This window comes from Thermobia domestica, chromosome 11, assembly GCF_964235325.1.
Source record: "Thermobia domestica chromosome 11, izTheDome1.hap1.1, whole genome shotgun sequence".
NCBI classification, from domain to species: domain Eukaryota; kingdom Metazoa; phylum Arthropoda; class Insecta; order Zygentoma; family Lepismatidae; genus Thermobia; species Thermobia domestica.
Window position 1 is genome coordinate 260,340,815 of NC_137464.1, and position 22,014 is coordinate 260,362,828.

Below are 22,014 nucleotides of genomic sequence, written 5' to 3' on the forward strand. Positions count from 1 at the left end.
GGGATGCACAAATGTACCTATGTCTTATGATAGGGAATAGACCCCTATACATGACCATATAACCATATAAGGTAATAAGTTCTCATCCAAGAGGATAAATTGGATCAAAAAACCAAACACGTGGTACATCATATTGCTTAGGTTTATATTTGGCAATTTTGTACCCCTAAAAAGGGAACGAAGTGAACCACCCAAATTTATCATGATACATATTAGAGTCCAGTAGTATAATACCGAATGCTTAAACTGGAAAAATTCCAAAATTTAAGGGGTGGCTATGGTACTCCTCCCAAATTTTAAAGGGGTGCACAAATGTACCTATGTCTTATAATAGGAAATGTACATCTGTATACGTCCATATAACTATATAAGGTAATAGGACCTCATCCAAGGTGATAAAATGAGCCAAAATACCAAACACGTGGTTGCAGTAAAATTTGGTAATTTTGTGCCCCTAAAAGGAACGAGGTGGACAACCCAAATTTATAATAATATATATTAGAGCCCTATACTATTATACCAAATGTTTAAATTGGGCAATTTCCAAAATTGAAGGGTGTGGAGCACCCAAATTTTAAAGGGGTGCACAAATATATCCATATCTTATGAAAGATAATGAACCCCTGTATACGCCCATATAACTATATAAGGTAATAGGACCTCATCCAAGAGGATAAATTGGGCCAAAAGACCAAACACGTGGTACAACGTATTGCTTACGTTTATATTTTGGCAATTTTGTACCCCTAAAAAGGGAACATGTTTTCCCCTGTTTCGTCCTATCATTTCTCATCACCATCGTTTTCGCTGGGGACGTTAAATTCAACATTTCCTAAACTAGCACCAAGAATCGAACTCGGAACGATTGCAAGGTATCCATGTTCACCCCTGAAACGGAACAAAGTGGATCACAAAGTACTTATCAAATTTAAGGAAATAATTTTAAATACGCCTCCATATAACGTAATAAGGCTCCAAAATCAATAATCATCAAAGGGAACGAGGTCCGATACTCCCCTCCCGCCCCCCAACTCCTGATGTAAATCAAGGTGATCTTATGTGTCCTGAGTGACCCCTGCCCCCTGACTAAACATAAGCAAAAATTTCAATAGATAATGCAATCCCGAACCAAAACATCTCTATCTCATTCGCTATGGTCCATGTATGGGGGTCCCAAAAGTGAAATAGGGTCACTCCGACATCAAACAAACACATTAGCTCAAACCAAATACCTCTACTTCATTCGCACCAGTAAGGGACGTGGTGGCTCAGTGATAGAGCGTTCACCTCTGCTTTATGGGGTCCTGGTTCAAACCCCCGAGAAAATAGTTTTGTGATGGACAACATTATGCTCCATTTTTCTCCCACACTTTCATTCCTTTCTCATCGTCACCGTCTCCTTTAGCATAATCGGCATAATCGTGAGACGTAAAACTAAAGATTTTTCATTTGCACCAGTGTTAGTCCATCTCATCAAAGGGATAACAATCCGAACCGCATGAGCTTCTTCCGGGAATCAAACTCTGGTCTCCCACGTTAAAGGCGCATACGCTAACCGGTTAGCCACGAAGGAACTCCAAAGTTTTCGAGTTTCATATTAATACTAATACTAATTTATACTATTACTGAGGTCTACTAATTCATAATGTAATAGATCATCAAGAAAGAGATCAAACCTTGTTTTGGTAATTTTATACCCATAAAAGGGAACGAAACAAGCCATCATAAGTTCCAAGCTAAAAATCCCAGTTCAGTGACGTCAAACAAACATATTAGCTCGAACCAACCACCTCTAATTCATTCATACCAGTAAAGGTGCGGTGACTCAATGGTAGAGCGTTCACCTCTGCTGTATGTGGTCCCTGATTTAAACACCTCGAAAATAGTTTTGTGGTGGCAACATTATGCTCCAATTTTCTCCCACACTTTCATTCCTTTCTTATCGTCACCGTCTCCTTTAGCCTAAACGACATAAGCGTGGGACGTAAAACTAAAAGATTTCATTTGCATCCGTGTTAGTCCATGGATAACAATCTCCAAATTTTATGCCATAAAAGGGAACGAAAGCATTCGAAAACCTGTACTATTTCATAACGTAATGAATCATCAAGACCATATTTTTAGTAATTTTAAAGAATCATCATGACCTCTGATCCAATACTCACAATTCAATGACGTCATAGCAGGACCAAGGTACCTCTGACTCATTCGTACCATCGTGCATGGCCCCTGAATAAGCATAAGCAAAATTTCAATAGGTGACGTAATCCCGGGCCAAAGCATCCCTGATTCATTCACTATGGTCCATGGGGACCCAAATTGGATTATTAAGAGTTCGGCAGAGTGCCGCGATTACTACTCTTGTGTTACTTTAGTGGTTTTACAGTGAGTTTTAGTAAGACAATTAAGCAGGGATTCCGCCAGAATTTTTAGTAGGGGATGTAAAGTCAAAATTGGGGGGTGTAAGTGGTTTGCACGGTTTGCATCAAATTTTGACTATAAAAAAATAAAATTGGGGTTCTTTCAAGAGTCTGGGGGTTCACTCCTCCATCTACAGGGGTGAGAGAACTGCCGGAAACCTTCTAACAAAATATTAATATCGTAAAATGTCATAAATAGGGTGAAACGGGAGCAGATAAAATTTTAGTACATTTCCCCAAAATCTAGTATTTTTTTTTTCTGCAAAGGTTAGTACGAAATATTTTTGCTGGGTGGCCACAGTGCAAATGTCGGCCAGCGAGCCGCGGCGGTCAGCCTCATTACTTTGCGAACAAACCCTAAAATAGTTAGAGTCGTTTGGAGAAAATGCAAATATGACCCTTACAAGTAGCGTTAGTGTGTGTGTGTGTGTCACCATAAGGAGAAAATTAAGAACAGTCTGTTGCTACATAAACAAATAGCAATTTCTTCCAGGAAAGTAAAAACCGTCAAATTATTATTGGCAACGTACGATATACTTTTTAACACCATAAAAGTTCGTTTTTTGGCGATTTTCTCTAAAACCATGCATGAGAATTTAGCTTCATGCATGCTCTTTTGTTCAGCTCGATGTGATCTGTCGATTGATACTACATCTGGTTTTGCTTGAGAAACAAGGCTGACACTTTAAGAGGAAGAGTAAAGATAAAAACGATCAAATTATTATTGGCAACGTACGATATACTTTTTAACACCATAAAAGTTCGTTTTTTGGCGATTTTCTCTAAAACTATGCATGAGAATTTAGCTTCATGCATGCTGTTTTGTTCAGCTCGATGTGATCTGTCGATTGATATTACATCTGATTTTGCTTGAGGAACAAGGCTGACACTTTAAGAGGAAGAGTAAAGATAAAAACGATCAAATTATTATTGGCAACGTACGATATACTTTTTAACACCATAAAAGTTCGTTTTTTGGCGATTTTCTCTAAAACCATGCATGAGAATTTAGCTTCATGCATGCTCTTTTGTTCAGCTCGATGTGATCTGTCGATTGATACTACATCTGGTTTTGCTTGAGAAACAAGGCTGACACTTTAAGAGGAAGAGTAAAGATAAAAACGATCAAATTATTATTGGCAACGTACGATATACTTTTTAACACCATAAAAGTTCGTTTTTTGGCGATTTTCTCTAAAACCATGCATGAGAATTTAGCTTCATGCATGCTCTTTTGTTCAGCTCGATGTGATCTGTCGATTGATACTACATCTGGTTTTGCTTGAGAAACAAGGCTGACACTTTAAGAGGAAGAGTAAAGATAAAAACGATCAAATTATTATTGGCAACGTACGATATACTTTTTAACACCATAAAAGTTCGTTTTTTGGCGATTTTCTCTAAAACTAGGTACGAAAATTTACCTTCATACATGCTGTTTTGTTCAGCTCGATGTGATATGCCGATTGATATTACATCTGATTTTGCTTGAGGAACAAGGTTGGCACTTTAAGAGGAAAAATAAAGAAGGAATCAAAGTAAGGAGAAGAATGGATGTCAGGGATGAAAGAGACTGATGACATATCAAGAAGGACGTAGTGGCAGAAGAAGTGGAGATTTAAAAAAGAAAAAGACATTAGATGAATGATGTCTGAGAAAAAATCCTCATGACATTAAACTGCATCATGATAATGCCAGATCCTACACGTCTAGCCACAAGCAGACCCTCTTTGGAGGTTCAGAGATGTAAGGTGTCGTGAGGACATGAGTTATATTCCACAGACTTTACAGGGTTCCAGACACTTTTGCTAACGTCCAGAAGTAAATGGAGAAGTTATGCAAGGAGAATGAAGATCATTTTGAGTCGTGACAAGGTTCAGTATACATATACCAATCATTTCCCATCTGTATGCTGTGTTGGTTGTTACTCATAGGTAGTAAGTGTTGGATTTATTTCTACTGATGTTAAATAAATGTAAACTTACTATTAGGTAAAAAGCATTTTCAATAAGTTGCACATATTAAGAATTGATATGTTGCTTGTAACGTTTTGATTGTCAGCTACTTATAACATGTCTATTTTCAGCATGAACCTTTCAAGCAAAATCGATTTACAAAAATATAGTGGTGATGTAGTTTGCGGCTTAATAGACTTGCGTAATACGAGGGCCGTTCGGAAAGTAATCCCCGATTGATTATAAAAGGAACACCAAAGTAAATAAGAAAAAAAATATTATATGCATCTGAACACTAATTCTTTGCTCTATTTTTCAACATAGTTTCCATAAACATTGAACCACTTATCATACCTATGCACTAGCTTAGAAATTCCATCAGCATAAAACTTTCCCGCCCGTGTCTTGAGCCAGTCTGTCAACGCATGTTTCAGCTCCTCGTCATCACCAAAGCTCTGAGATCTAAGCCACTTTTAATATGCATTAAGAGATTGTGAAACGTCGATTTTCACGAACTTTTTCCATCTGAATGAATGACCACTGATGGCCTGCCTCTACTCTATTCGTCATGAATGTTTGTTCGTCCACTTTTAAACGAATGAACCCATTCACGAACAACTTCTTCACTCATCACACTTTGTGCATACACGACACAAAGTTTCCAAAGAATAGCTGCTGCCGTATATTTTGTTTTGTCATACGAAAACGTATAACAGCTCGCACCTCGCACTTAGTGGAGTTTCCTATTGCAGCACACATTTTGAGACGCTACAAAAGTGGAATTATTGATCAGACGACCTTCACGCTACCACGGCTGGATGCAGACTGATCTACTGTGTACGTCTGTGCAAAAATGGTAGCGCTGCCCCCACTACTTGTCGCACAGTGACCAATTGGAGGTTACTTTCCGAACGTGCCTCGTATATCGAAACTAAAATAGTGATATTTATACATTTTAACAGCAAATAAATACGGTGTTTGGATGATGTACTGAATGCAGAAGTAGCAACGTTTCAGAAATAATCTTATTAAGTACCGGTAGTGTATAACTGAACTTCGTCTAAATTCCTTGAAGCGACCTTTTGTTGGAATAGAACTCGCATATTTTCCTCTAAACAGCACTATGTTAATAAATAAACTCTGAGCGAACAAGGATTCTTCTCATAAGAACACTCGTATATTGTTTAATTAATTCTGTTCTGAACTACTTATAACAGTTATGCGACAGGTACTTACATCAACTCTATCTGCATCTGGTCCATGAAATTCCACTTTGGAAGTATCCAACTTTAATCTCTTGACTAATAAATGTAGCAATGTGTGAAGGACATTGAAGTTTACTGCTCCAATCTATAAAAGATATTAACAGGACATAATTGAATAGCACAGAAAATAACTATGTTAAAAATGGACATGGTTGCATTCAAAGCACAAGGCTTCTCTGACAATAGTAGGGTATAGACGTGAACAGAAGTTTTCATATGGGTGTGCACAAAGATAATCATAGCAGAACTTCTCAGACTCATGTGCATAAAGGTAATTATAACAGAACTTTTCAGATGGATATGCACAAAAGTAATTCCGTACCTTAAAGGTAGAGGGGAGTACGTCATTTTTTTCTGAAAATTATTTATTGTTAGATTTGAAACGCGTGTTCTGATATCTCTTATTCTTAGAAAGCTTGTAATTGTATTATGAATACTTTATCAAATAGCAACAATATACTTGGATGTAAGTCCGAAGGCACTTAAAGACCAAAAGAAGTAACTAACTGTTTTCTCTCTCCTGAAAATGTAATAAAAATGACTTACTCCCCTCTGCCTTTAAAGTCCGGAATTGAGGAGTTCGATCACGGGTGTCTCAGGCGGGGGGACGAGAGGGACGCTTCCCCCCAATATTTTGAAGTACAAAATATTCCATATTTTATTCAAATTTAATTTATTTACTAACGACAGAATATCATATAAATAATAATTATTATATTTACTTGGAGTATAATATTCAGGCTGTGAAACAATTGTAATCGAGTTCTTGATATACCTTAGGGGGTAAGTGAAGGTAAACAGAAAGGTAACAAATGGAATCGAAGTTAATAAACAGGTTGGGCTAGATAGTACCATTTAAATCACTTTCTTTGATGCCCCCCCCCCCCCAATTTTACATGTCAGAGACACTAGTGAGTTTGATGCAATAAAGGCGTAAGTCTGAAAAATGCAGTTGGATAAAAATGATGTTGAAAATTTAAGGTTTTTTTTTTTACATAAACCAATGTAATATGCAGCATTTTTTTTTCGATATTGAAATGAAATGTTACCAGGAGGCTAAACAAGCATGGCAAAAGCCACAAAAATGCGTTTGATGCAAAAGGGGCGTAAACTCGCTTACGCTCTTATTACAACAAACTCCTCAATTATAGTAGAACTTCTCAGATGGATGAGCACAAAGCTAATTATAGCAGAACTTTTCAGTTAGGTGTGCACAAAGTAAATATAACATTACTTTCCACATGGATGTGCAGTGTACAAATGTATTTATAGAACTTTCCATATGGGTATGCACTCCATACTGGTGTGCACAAAGGTAATTTGACCAAAATTTTCTTTGGATATGCACAAAATATGTTTATAAAGGACTTTCTATATGGGTGTCCACAAAGGTAATTATGGCAGAACTTTCCGTATGGTGTGCATAAAAGTAATTAAAACAATTTTTGATACTGATATGCACAACCTAATGTAAGCCCGCCAATCCTCTGACTATAATTGCTCATTTTATGTGGTATTAAGTGTATTAAAAATAAAACTTTTTTATGAATTGAATAATTACATATAACAAAATTTGACAATGTATGACAAGTTGCAGAAAAAATCCAATCATTATATTACGGGCGTAAATGGGCACACCCTGTATCTACATCTATGTATAGAGTTTCTACGAAACATTTAGTATATGGAAACGTTTACGTAGGTTTTCCATTATAAAAGTTACTTACAATATCTGGAAGGAGTTTCAGATAGAGATATTAAAAACGGAATAATAATAACTATGTATAGTACAAAATGAAAAAAAAAAAACTGGACTTGATTCTCTTGTGCACTGAACAAGATTTACATCTCTGCTTTTAAAGTATGAAAAGCATGTGCAATTGAGACTCTAATAATATTTGTTATATCTTTACATATAAAATTTCAGATTCAGCACCTTCTCAATTTTATACTATAAAGGTAACCAAGAAAGTTCTGTCGCTTTTTCACCCAGCACCTTCGAACATCGATATGTCACCTAAGACGTACTTGGAAAATCAAAAATAGCCTCCATTAGCAGCGACGATCTTCTCCTAACGTTCTGGAAGGCCATTTCATCGGAGTAGAACTTGGTGGGCCGTGAAGAGAAGGTATCAAGTGCATTTTGCACCTCTAATATGGATTTAAACTGGCGCCCTCTAAGGTGATTGTCTAAGGAATGGAACAGGTGATAATCTGACGGTGCAATGTCCGGGGAGTATGGTGAATGCAATAATGTTTCCATCCAAGGCGAAGAATGGTGTCCCGGGTCATCCTAGCCTCGTGGGTCTTAGCGTTGTCCTGTAACAGGACGACCTCTTTGCGAATAAGAAGTGTTGGCTCCAGAGTTTTGAGTTTCTTTTTTTTAACACGCCTCAACTGCGGACAGTACATAGTTGCATTGATGTACTGACCCGCTGGTAGCAGTTCCCGATGTACGATGCCGCGAGCAGTCCACCAAACACAGTCTTCTGGTGCAGTGCTGGTTTCGGCTGTTTTGGAACCGGTTCATGGATGCTAACCAATGATGACGGCGTCGTAGAGCTTTGTACAGGACTCACTTCTCATCATATATCAATACCCTGTTCAGAAATGGCTCCTTCCTCAGACAAGACAGCAAAGAAACACAAGTTCTGCTCGCGTTGCCTTCTGGCTCGGAGTCAAATCATGTGAGACCCATCGACTCAACTTGTAGTGCTTCCCAGGTTGAAGGAGGTGCTGCCGAATAGTTTCTCCACTCACACCGAATTGTAGTACCAGTTCCTCACATTTCTGGCCACTGTTCTCCTCAATTGCTGCCTGAAGATCTTCATTTAGTACATGTGTTGGTCTTCCGGCACGTGGTGAGTCTTCAAGTTTCGTCACCGTCTTTAAACTTGTTAAACCATCGCTGAATGTCCGTAGTCAAGACACCCTCATCAAAGGCCTGGCATATCTTCCGCCCCGCTGCAGCGGTGTTTGACTCCAGTTTGAACTCGTATAGCATACACACCCTTATGACTCTCTGTGGAGGTCCCATGTTCACTGTGTTGACGGTGTAACCATGCGCGCCGACTACGTGGGTGCTCCGGGGCTCCAGCACCCACACAAATAATCCTGTGTATGGGATAGTTTTAGTTTGATAGATTTACATCCACAAGATTGTTTGATAGAAACAAAATAAAATAAAAAATAAATATTTCTCAGTTGCCTTGTTTCAAATGTGTTTGTGCAAAGGCAACCAAGCAACACACTTAAGTTAGTCATTTTGTAGTTTATGTTCACAACAAAATCCTTGCAAGTTCTTTCAGCAATACCATTAAAATTATTTGCTTTTATGAAGAATTTTTCATTTTAATTTGTATCACGGTAGTATTTTCTTTTAGTAACGTGTTGATAATATAATCACCTCTTGCAATCATTGCGCATCATGTATGTTGTTTAACGTATACACATAATGTTACGATTACGTATGTTCAGATTATTCATTACCGAAACTTACCCTTGACCTTGGACACGGATTTGAACCCGTTTCTCGTGTGTTTAAGTCAGCCGTGCACCGACTGAGCTAGGACAGAACCAGCAACCTGTTCATAAAGATTTTAACTAAAAGGAAATCAATCAAAAAATATCAAGACTCCCCAGAAAAAAAAAAACACGTCCCGCCATTGATCTGCACCCACAAAAATTTTGGAAAGTCGGCGCCGTTGGGTATAACTGAACTGCCACAACCAGTTAGTATGTTGGGTATACCCACACCAATAACTGACCTTCGCCTTATCCCCATTCGCATTCAAATCTCGGTGTGAGGGCCAATTGAACACAGACCTCCACAAAAAGCGACAGAACTTTCTTGGTTACCTTTATAAATTTATTTTTACTTTCATACATTGTCAAAGCACTCTTTCCGCCTGCTTAGAATTTCATTTCATTTCCAGATAGATATTCTATGTTTAGTTTCTGTGTTTTGATGTTTCCTTTGCTTCCTTTCTACTTCAATTAAATGTAGTCCTCTTTACACGCCTTTCGTCTTCATTTTTGTTAACACTTCTGTGTTTCTTATTCACAATAAATTTCCCTGTTTTCCCCGTTTATCTTCTTACTTCTATATTCAACTTTCTATTGTCTTTTTTACGAATAAACTTTGTTCGTACACTTTTCTTTCCCTTGTTTTTCTCGGAATTTTTGTCTCTGGTCTCTCAACGATATATAAGAAATACATGATGTCGTTTAACACTATTCCGTCTTTCTTTCGTTGTTTGCATTTATACTTTTTCTTCAAGTAACATTTTGGACTGTAAAATAAAGGAAAGACGCCGTTCTGGCGGACTTGAACACGGATCACCAGCTTTTGTAGTCATATGTGTTACCCTTACTCCATGCCAAACTATGGACGCTCGCCTTGTCATGTACCGTTCGGTATTGCCACACAGCTATTACATTACCGGATCCTTCCACCGAAACAAGAGCCCCGACGCTAAATTTCATATTGTTTTCACCTTCTCTTTATCTCTAGCATGACCCTCCGCTGAGCACACACGAGGAACAACTGTTTAGACGAAATCGCAACAGGACGCCACTTTATTTGTGGAGCTTATTATCAAAACGTCTCTTGTCCACTTTTTTTGAAAATCGAGATATCAATATACACGGAATCATCGAATAATTGTTTACATCTTTGCACTTTTATTTCTGGTCAAAACGTCCGAGAACGCAGAGAAAAATGGATTTGAAATATGCACTTTTAATCAAAACGTCTCTTGTCCACTGCAAAATGACGGACACCTTACAGCAATAAAGTTTCGAAGCAAAACGTCCTATGTCCATTCCCACTTGAACACGATTCTTGCTGTTTTATTTCAAACTCTCTCTTGTCCAAGGATTTTCCTCAGCAATTACTTGACACAAAAGTGCATTAATTATTGTTTTCTAGAACATTTAATGGATATTTAAGTCCATAAACAAGTTGGTTGGTACCACTGGCTCAACCGAGATAATTGACAGAAGATTTGTGCGTTTATGGTGATTACATTGTTGAGGTCATATCAGCCATATTGTTCGACTTATTTCTTAGTAAAATAGGTGCTTGAAGTTTGAAAGCACTTAGAAAAGTGATTTTCAGGCGCCTGTGGAGTATCGCAGTTCATTTTCATAAATATTAGTGGTAATCAAGAAGAAGAAGAACGGGTGAGATTAAGAAGGGAAAGATTCCACATAACCAAACTTTTGGGAAACTGAAAAAAACTTCATAGTATCCAAACAAATAGTCACAGGAAAAAACGTACTATTGGAAAGTTGCTCCTTATAACCCTAAGTAACATATACGCAAAAGTGTTTTACCATTACATTCTTATTATGGTTATTATATGATTTTAAAAACGGTGGAATCTTTCCCTTTTTAATCTCAACAGACTTAGATGTCGAAAAAAGTAAAGAAAAACGTATTTATGAGCTCAAAACTGTTCCTTACTTATTGTTAAACCAACAAAAATAATAAAAATTAAACATTATTCACACATGTTATAAAAATAAAATACATGAGATATTGGTTTGTGCCTTTGTACACTGTTTCTATTACTACTCACTGTCCTCACTCTCATGCTCATCAGTAGGCCACTCTAAAAGTTTATTATAAAACACTTTGGCTTGTTCCGGCACATAGTGAACCACTTTGGCAACATCCTCGAGTTTCTTCCTTTTTATGGGAACGATTCCATTATATGCCTTTTCAACAGGAGGGTCTGCTTCACCACCTTTGTACAGTTTAGAAACTTCACTTTGTAGCCCGTCTATAAAAGTGTGAGCTGTAACATATCCCCTTTTTGCTGCTTTGAATGTTAAGTGTTTGTCGGTACTGATTTTAAAAGGCTGTTTGGTTCGAACACTAGCACAAGTCTTTTTGAAAAATGTCGGCCACCATCCTTAGAAGTTCAGAATTTGCTCGTTTGAAACGAATTTCACCTGAAACAAAGGCTGCTTGCTTTTTGCAGTACTAATCATATCGTTGTATTGATCAGGGGAATAAATCCTATCGTGGCGTTTCATGGCTCTCTTAATAACACCAAAGTTCCGGTCGCAGGGGAGAAAACTGTGTCCTCTAATGGGGAGAAATACATGTACTTCATTAAATCGCCTAATAATAGTAAGAAACAGGAACAATCTCACCAAAGACTGATTGCGGTTTAGCCTGGGACATGAGTCACTGAACACGTATAGAGTTTTTACTTGAGGGTCAACACTGTTGTTTATATAGTCATACAATAAAGAACACACCGCGTTTGCTCCTTTCTTTGCAATTCCTTCATTATAAGTGTAGCTTCTTCATTTCCTAAACTATGGATACAAAACACGTAATGCCATAATTTCCTTAAATAGAACATTTCTTGAACAGGTATGCACGGCAAAGGAAGATTTTGCATAAAATCAAAGCTGATTCCATGTACGTCATTTCTTTTAGGGCATAGTTCAGTTACTTCTTCCATTTTCTTGTAAAACTTGCTCTTCTTTTATGAACCATCAATTCAGCTAAAGCGACCCGTCGGGCGTCATTCAATCTCGATGATGATATTTTGGTATTTAGGTCCTCACACGTTGAACACACGTCAACTTGCGGCCTACCGAATCGGTACCCATAATTTTCCTTGTAATAATTTAAAAAGTACTCATATTTTATTATGTCTTTTAGTTCTGGATGTTTTTCCAGAAGCATTTTATGCTTCTTTGTGCATGTCAGCCCAGCCTCTAAATATGTAACAGGATTTGCAGAATAGTGGGAGGTTTTTGGGGGGCAAGACTCGATGTGTTCCTTTAGCACTATTAAAACATCATTGGGAAATTTCTTATGGTTATCGTGTTTTCCTCTTATGAACATACTGGAGTGCCTACCGAGTAGGGTAAATTGACACTACCACATGTCCGCGCAACGGACCTTAACTCGGCAATATTAACCGATCATATTTTCTATAAAAAGCAATTACAACACTCGTACTAATGGAGTTAGATAAATATAAACTAGAGGAACTGCATATGTGAAGCCTCTAACAGTGACAACACGGACCTTTCCTAGGAAATAACCGAAAACTGGCCTCAATTTGAACAAATTCCGTTCCATAGCAAAACAATACGAACTTCACATACCTAGGCACTCCAGTATGTTCTTATTTAGCTCCATGGCTGAGAATAAAAAGGGAAAGATTCCTGGAATGTTTCCTTTCTTAACCTCAGTCAAATTTTTCACGTGCTCTTACGTCATAATGATGAAAGGAATCTTTCCGTTTTTCATGCCAAAATATCCGTCTTAATTAAAGGAACAAAATGGCTATTTCAACTCATTTTGACAAAAAAGTGAAATCTTTCCCTTCTTAATCTCACCGATTCCATTATTTTGTATCAAATTGTCTCTTGTCTGATAGATTTGCTTTCAAAACGTCCCTTGTCCATTTTTTAGTTTCAAAATGTCTCTTGTCCAAATTAAATACCTTTATTATTCATTACTTGTGTCTTGAATAATGGAATTTGTTTATAAAATAAGGCAATAATTGTTTAAGGAATTTCTACACCAAATCTTACCATATTTAATAAGCTTTTAAAATATATATATATTTTTTTTTCGATTTGCCAACATTTTTGTTGGGTGGACAAGAGACGTTTTGATAATAAGCTCAACATTTGTTCTCCGTAAATTAGGAAATGTTATCTTTGCGATTCAGATATACTGAAAATAACAGCTGAAGCAAAACTTACCTCAGGAGTACCCAATGCAAGATCAACCATGTTAGCTAGAGTAACAGTTGTCACCGCCGCTTCACCCATGTTGACTTGATTAGTTTAGGTCTTCTCTGGTAGTTAACACTCAATTTCAAATCTGAAAAATAAATAAATAATAAATAAAGCAAAAATATATTTCATGTTTACAAACACCATTTTCGGAAACTTAAAATTAAAATTCAGCATGCTTTTACTTACTTTTACATTTTGCACCCAATCATTCATCACTGTTTCCGTTTTCAATAGACCAGACGGACAGACGGGGCAGACGAGAAGTTGGTGTGTTGATAAAGGTAGTGGTGACTGGCAAAGAAGAATATAGATGATACAGTTATTAATGTTGTAAGTGTACCTCCGAGAATATCATCAGGAGAGCCAGTATTCTCCGCGTTGTGTGTAATCAATGTATGTTTTCTAAGGCATCATCTTATTCTAGATTATTTATTTATTTATTTAGTAGCTGAAATCTCCATTTTATTTATACAAGGTGGTCCGGAAGTGAGCGTTTATACCGGATGGTCCCTCTTTAGTTTCAATACTATAGCGTTAGTTATGATTGAATGTCTGTACACAGTTACCTTGGAAGTCTTAAGAGTCTTAAGAGTCATAAACACCGGTATGATCACCATCCATGTTGTAACACAGTTGAATTCTGCGCCAAGTTCTTGCAGATGTTTTGCGGAGTTACTCCGGAGTCACGAGGGTGAAGGCATGTTCCAGAGCTGCTCGTAATTCCTGTGTTGTGTGATATCGAGTGTTTCTTACTTACTGCTTTATAAAAACCCAGAGAGCATTATCTGGTGTCCGATCGGGACTTGGATGCCAGGCAAAGGGAGTTAGTGAAGTTGCACAACCTCTTCCAATTCTGCTGCCAGAAAACGTCTGATTCAGGTAATTGCGCACGTGAATCGCGAAGTGCACTGGTGATCCATCCTTCTGTATCACAAAGTGTCTTTGCCAGACAATGCCAAGCAACATTACCAGACATTTTTACATTTAAATTCACCTCTCCTCACCTTACGCCGATAGAAATTGAATTTCGATTTAAAAGGGCATCGAAAGTGCACTATTCATTTCAGCAACCTGATGGACACTAATATCGGTTGTTTTCTCATTATCTTTACATATCATATCACCTCTTCACCCTTTACCGAAAATGAAATAAAAAGTTCCACTCAGGTTCCACTCATGTACGTAGCCATCAAACACATATTTCATATCACCCATACTCCCCCACCCTTTAACGAAAATATGCTAGAAACGTAAGTTAGTCTGGGCTCCACTAGTATCCCAAAAATAACCAAAATTGATGCAGCGACTTTTGAGGATTAGAGCTCCGCTGGCATCTTCTTCTCCTAAGTCGGCATCTATTTCTTCTGCTTCTGCTGCTGCTGGGTCTGTAGTTTTCTGGTATGTACCCGCTGCGATTCTTTTGTGTGGAGATGAACACTTGTCCAGTTGTGTTTGGTATGACTAGGAAGTGAGTTTTAAGGTGCAACGCCTTTTCTATAAAAATGTAGTTGTTAAACAAAGTTCAAAATATGTATTTCCGGGCATAAAACGAATTGAAATGAATGCACTTTGTTGCACCTTTTTCGTGAATGTTGATCTTTTTTTTTTTTTTTTTTGCTAAATTAATAAAATTTATCTTTTTTTAAACTCCTTTTAGCCTTCAGCACCTTTATTGTCCCTCTTTCATCTTTTTTTTTAAAAAAAAAATTGGACAGAACTAGTATGTTTTATTTTCAATCTGGTTTACACATAATATTCCATGAATTTAGATGCAATCTTGATGGATTTGCTAGGGACAAATTTGAACTAAATTTGAGAAACAATCCAGACGTAGGAAGCTTTACAACATCAACTGAACTTCTTGTTAATGTGCTTACAAGATGTGCATCACTGATTTCCGTTGATGTCGAGCGAAGTTTCTCCACATACAATGATCTCCTGAGCTCCAAGCGACAGAAACCAACATTCGAAATGTTGTGCATAATCAAGTATTACCAGTTTCTGAAAACCCAGTAGTATGTAACGGTTTCTCAAGCCACAATATTGTTAAATTAATGTTTTCTTTTTTAAAATTCTGAGTTGGTTTTAACCTAAATTTTATTAGAATGTTGAATGAAGTACAAGTTTACGATTTTTACAAATTATGTCAAATGTTTAAAGCTATGATTTTAACAATATTTGCTAGTGTAATGAATAAAGAATGTTCATGTAACTGTATACTATAGCTCTTAATAAAGATATCCTATTAGCACATTTTTGCACTTTTTTTGAATGTTTTTTCAGCATCTTTTCTTCCCTTTTTCCTACCACATTTTTGCACCTTAAAATCCGTCCCTATATTTCGTTTACTGCTGTATTAACTATCTTCAGCGTGTTTGACTGGATCGTCTTTACGAGTTGTGGTCTATTTGCTTGCTGTATTGTAGAGAATAAGATAGATGTAAACAACATTACTATCTTACTTGTAATATCATCTAGTACATCTCTAATGAGTTGTGAGACTTTTTCTTTTGTAATTGATTGGATTACTTTTTGTTGGAGGTTTCTGTGTTCTTCTTGTGGAATTTCGCTTTGCTGAAGGCTGCTGAGATTTTCCTCTTGTGTGTGGGCCTGAAAAGAGCCACCTTGTTTCTCATGTTTTGTCACATCTCTGACTACAACATTGGGTTTGTATGTTTCAGTGGCTTCCTTCGATCTAGATGGGCATTGGCTGCTTCCAGTTCTGTGTCCTTCAACCTTGCAAGTAGCACAGAAGTTGGTGTTACTGGTCCTTTCGCAATCTTTGGTGTGTGCCTCTTCACATCTGGGCATACCATTTTACTAGTACAATGCTGTTTGCGATGTCCATATTTGTAACACTGCCAGCATGACATGGGTCGAGCGTTGCTGGAGTTTCTAGGTCGTGTTCGAGCAGTTTCTCCTCATCCTCTATGTGCTCTGAAAAAACCTGTATGAGAGTGGCTGGGCCCTTTGCGGTCTGGATTCTGGTAATAGTAGTAAATCGGATATGTTGGGATTTAAGAGCAGTTTTTATAACTTCTATGTTGTTGGTGATAGGGGCATGGCACCTGTAATAACACAAGTATAAGTTGTTCTTCTTTGATTGTTGTGGATTCCTCTTTGTCCCCTGCGTCCAGTCATTATCTTCGTTGCATCACCAGTCCTTCCCTCAGTTGTGTTGTCTGCCTCTAGTGGAACTTGTTTTTCTTCTTGTTGTGGTGTACTTCTTCCTTCCACTTCAAGCAGGTTTTGTGGATTTTCACCTGTATATGGGTGGATTTTCCTCTGAGATCTTCTGGAATTATCTCTTCTAGTTTCTTACTTTGTGAAGTGGGTCGACTTGTGATTGATGCTTGTTCTGTGTGGCTCTTTCTAACTCCCTTCTGAGTTTAACACCTGGATATCCCTAATCAGAAACCATCAACCAAGCAACTAGTCACTGTCAGTCATTACATCAACAATTTATTGGACAACCTATCAGCCCATCAGAAAGAACCAGCCAGCCAGTGACGTAACCAGGAGGAGTAAACGGGGCTTGTGCCCCGGGTGCAGGATTGGGAGGGCGCAAAATTGGGCAAATATCTGGAGAAGTATTTTGGTTTGGTTGGTCAGGAAGGCGCTAAGGCGAGTTTTTGTCCCGGGTGACAACTAGCCTAGTTGCGTCGCTGCAGCCAGCGACCAATTACAGCCAGTCTTCAGGCCGACACCTGATTACACAATCAGCCAATCAAGTTCACCTTTCCACTCCAGATAGTACACAATTCCTCTGCCTGGCCAACACTTGGCTCTAAAGATGAGAACAATTTTTGTTCCTGAAACGTTGGACAACGAACACTTTACTTGGTCAATATCCCGAAAACATATATTCGCGATCACGATTATATTCGGGTGTTAAGGCACACGGTGATGATGAGATGGATTATATGGCGAAATGAGGAAAATGGGAGAATACAGGAGAATCCCGAGAAAACCCACAAACAAGGTGTTTGTTCACCACAAAGTACACTTGACGTAGACTTGGATTGAACAAGCAAGTTCACACACCAGAAATGAACAGTACCATTGAGCCCCTACAGTCACCTATAGATTAATTATTACATAGTTCATGCAAGAAGTGTGCTGACTCTACATTAATAAATCATCTCATATAGCCTCGCTGCTGAAAGGGACGTTAAACTTAAAATCAACTCAACTCTACATTAATAATAAAACGAAGTATTTCAAAAGGGAAATATTTACCAGCAGAAAATGGAAAATGAAATAATGCTGTAAATGACAGAAACAAAATAATGGCTTCTGCGACCTCCTCAAATTTCCTCGTGCAAGCATACATGATAAAAATGGAAATGTAAGAGTTTTATAGGTACGAGGAGAATTGACCTATTCAAAAACTATACTTATGGTTTGTTAAAGTAGTTCTATCGTAAAGTTAACATGCATCAATTGAATCAAATTTTGCAGTTTAGCCGAAAAGTTGTGCTACAATAAGGAATAAAACACATTAATAGTAACAAAAGTTGAACCTTTCTAAGATTATTTATTGTTGTTATTCTCAAGTATTTGAAGCCAGTACGATTAACAAAGTTACCTTACTCTTGTAATAGCAGGGGCGGATCCAGGGGGCGATCGGAGCAATTGCCCCCTCCCAGCAGAGGAAACTTTTTTTGTTTTTATATATAAATAAAACCCATTCCATAGTTTGGAGCTATTGAAAGTAGCTCTAAGTAGCAATATTACAACCCACCTCCCCCCTAGAAGTCCGTCCTGGATCCGCCCCTGTGTGATAGTAATGTTTATTGAATCAATTATATCAGTTTAAGGATGGCTCCTGTTCCTAATGGGACCAAGGCCCTCTATGTTTGCCTGATCCACTCAAGGATCTGGATATCTTTACTTGGATCTTTCTTTGGATATCTAACAATCAAACAAACACCTGAACGTCCGTCCTTCTCCTCCCCCAAAATATACAGCAATTGGAGCTTCTGGTTTATGCCACGTTAGATGTTTGAAATCCATAATTAAACGTATTGGATACAGACAAATAGAGATACTTAGACGGTACAGGCAAGTAGGGATGCAAGGGCTCGGGGAAAGCCGGCTTTAAGAAAAACAAAAGTTTTTTTCGTGCCTGGAAAATTTTGAGCTTTTTTAAACGTATGAATTTTAATGAAAATATCACAGTACATTCCACTTTTCCTCTCCCCTTTATAACACTAAAAACCATTTGATTACTATATTCTGAAGAGAAAAATAGGTATACCCAAAATATCATAAATCAAAAGAAATCGGTTATCCGATAGGGAAGAAAAATATAGTTAGGTGAACGCAGTGGGTATTATAATTCCCATGAATTATTAGTTGAGATATTAGATATTGTTGACAACGATAAAAATGTTTTATTAAAAGTTTTAATAGCGTTAGAGCTTCTCTATTTGAAGTGTGCCCTCGGAAAATATGTGAAACATACTTCAGTCCCACCCTCGCGACCCTCTTACGGAGAAACCCCTCCCTTTGCTTAGGAGAAAAAAGTGAATTACCTCGGCTGTGTTGCCAAGTTGTCATTCAGTCGTTTGGTCTTGGCGAGTGAAGATAGTAGGCTACTTAGAATGAATAACAAGACAGTGAACAACGGTGCCCATGAAATAATTCAATGTATGCGTAGCAAGTCTGTTCGCATCCAACTATTGAAGGATGTGAGTCACAGCAAGTTGTTCCTCCTCTTCCGAAGAAGGTACGAAAAAAAACACACATCGACAGCAGTGCCAGCAAGGGCACACTAAATAGAAAGACTCTAGCTGTTCTGGAAATGATATAAGAGGCATTTTTTAATATATAGGCCTATAGTAAGTATTGTGTTGTACGTTACAATTGACTTCAAATTCAACAGCTGCAGATCTACGATCGGCATTCGACGTATGCATGCTGTATACGATGACAATGATGAGATCAAAACGGTCTTTTTGATCATCAAGCGGCAGAGTTTCGTGAGGATGGTATTTAAAATCTTGTTGTACGATACCATAAGTGTTTTAATATTTGTGGAAACTATGTAGAAAAGTATAGTAAGGTACAGACTTTCATGTAAGAATAAAATTATTACGAAACTAACTTGCTTTTTTTAAAAAAAAATCGAAACAGTATTTACTTAAGAAACACGCCTCGTAGTTACGTTTCATGAAACAAACTTATCATTTTCAATTTATACTTAAACTAAATCTTCAGTTAGTATTGTTTTAAGAGTTAAGATACATTTTATGTAGGAGTGCATTTTGTGGAGGAATTATATATCTATATAACGGCCAAATTAGGTAAACTGAACTCATATTAGTTTCTGGAATATTATAGTGATCGCGCAAAGTCGTGAAGCTTGACTTAGATCTACTAATTTCACCATCCAATAAAACGGAAGGGTGTGTCCCGATCGTCAATTCCCATTCATGTTTCGCCAGTGTCGTCTCTTGCGCTATACGAAGAACGTCTTCCGAGAGTACAGTGTTATCGGATTACTGCTAAGTTTCGTCTTGTTTATTTTTGTTGTTTTATATTTTTGCAATTATTATTGTTATTGTTTAATTCGAGTAATTGTTCGTGTTCCTGTTATAGTTTTTTAAGTACTTTTTATTTCGCTCATTCGTCGTGTCTTCTAAATTTGGCAACATTGTCGGTGCACTTCTGTTCTTTCACGTTTCCTCAAGTGTGCGTTCGTAGGGCAGCTCCACAAATCGTGCCGAATTTTTCCGATATATCACATGTGATGCAAAACAGATCTATGATTCATGTAGAGCCCCAGGCTTTACGAGTCCTCGCAGTCACTAGAGAAGCTTAGGGTAAAATGTTTCCCGAACCGAGAATGGAATTTTATTCCAAAGCAAAACTGTTTCTGTGTTTGTTTCTTGTTTATGGCACTTCTTTCTTGCTTGCCAATTTGTAAAATAATTATGACAAGATGTATAGCGATGGTTAGGCAACCGAAACGACAATTGTGGTACGCAGAGTTGCATAACTAACATTTGCTAGCAACTGATACAATACCAAATTGAAACTTTATCAAGTTAGCCAGCCCAGACTAAAAATATAATTTACATGTACTGAGTATTGTAAAGACACGTTTTAAAGTGCAGAATTCACTAAAGGAACGCCGTTAATGATGACTATTTTCGTATGATGCATTTCTTAAAGTACTATGTTATATCGAAGCGCCAGAAAATAACTTTTGATACAATGAAGTATCCAACATAAACGTAGAGGCAGATTAATTGGTGCTATAAGAAACCCAAATCATGGATTTTTATTGTCTTATTTTCAACGAATAGACTTGGTTGTTGTTGTTATTAAGTTTAACGCTCCGTTCAGCAGCGAGGCTATACGAGACGTGGGCCTACTGATTAACGTGGAATCCGAACCACGAGCTCCCGCCGGGAATCGAACCCGGGTCTCCCACGCTAAAGGCGCGTACGCTAACCGCTTAGTCACGAAGGAGCTCAAATAGACTTGCAGTTCGATTTCTTTTCGATATTACTATTTTAAAATAAATTATTAAATTCCCTAGTAGCAGAGACAACTTGCAAACCGCTTGCTGTAAGCTTGAATTGCAAGTGGGCCAAGCTTGCATCCAACTTGATTGGAAATCTTGCAAGCATCCTGCAAGCTGGATTCCAATAACGAAATTATATGGAAGCACCCTTCATTGAGTGTTCCATTAAAGCTTGACGCAAGCGTTTTACAATTCAAGTCAATAACCAATGAACAGACAGTGATACTACGACGCTCTGCGAAAGGTCTAAAGCATCGCTTGCAAGTACAACAAAAGGCAGATTGTATAACTAACTACCACCTCTACTACTACCACAAGATTTACATCTTAACATTTTATAGCATACGATTCCGATTCATTATGAATATGAATCGTTAGAATCACTATGATTCGTTAAAAATCACTGGGGGGAGCGGGCTATACTCAATCCCTTGTAAATTTACCGGTTATCAGTTAAATTGTTTATTGCACTATCTTTTTCTCGTTTACTGCTCCGATACTGATTTGTTTACGTGATAAATCATAATCAAATCATGTATAATAGGAACACTGAATCGCATTTGTCATCACAGTATAAATAGCGCTCCAATTGTAAGTAAATCATTTCTCCTGTATATTTTAGAACATCGTTGTCAGGTATACGGAAATCATTTTTATTGCATTTCCTTCAACTTATTGCAGCAATTTTGTGTTAATATAAATAATAACTAGTTGTTGACATGCGTGTATTTTATAATGATTAAAAAATTAACATTGTTTTAAAATTTAACTGTGTTTTACAGTGAAATTTAGAATTTACCTTAAGATTAATGATTCAAGCTAAATAATCACGTTCATCATCATCACAGACACATAAAAATGTTTCTATTTCTATTTTATAATCTGAATTGTATATCAATGGTACAGACGGGCGCCCAAATTGCTGATAACATAAGGTTGTTTCCACAATATAATTGCATATAAGTGTGGAAAAACCAATCTTAGATTTTATTTGGAGTTAAATTTAAGGTGCATATTTATTGTGCGGATCCATACATAAATTTATTGTATATTCTGAATTCTTT

At 37.4% G+C, this 22,014-nt stretch overlaps 1 protein-coding gene across 2 annotated transcripts in view; it reads right to left on the reverse strand.

Moving 5' to 3' along the window:
- Nucleotides 1-21,798, reverse strand: part of LOC145664990 (uncharacterized) — a 111,569-nt gene extending 89,771 nt beyond the window's left edge. For both annotated transcript variants that reach the window (XM_081732167.1, XM_081732166.1), the window contains exons 1-3: nt 21,750-21,798; nt 13,381-13,501; nt 5,612-5,725 (exon numbers count right to left, since the gene is read on the reverse strand). In XM_081732167.1, the coding sequence (XP_081588293.1) occupies nt 5,612-5,725; nt 13,381-13,449 (183 nt within the window). In that variant the 5' untranslated portion in view covers nt 13,450-13,501; nt 21,750-21,798. The remainder of the gene's footprint in view (nt 1-5,611; nt 5,726-13,380; nt 13,502-21,749) is intronic.
- Between the last annotated feature and the right edge of the window lie 216 nt (nt 21,799-22,014).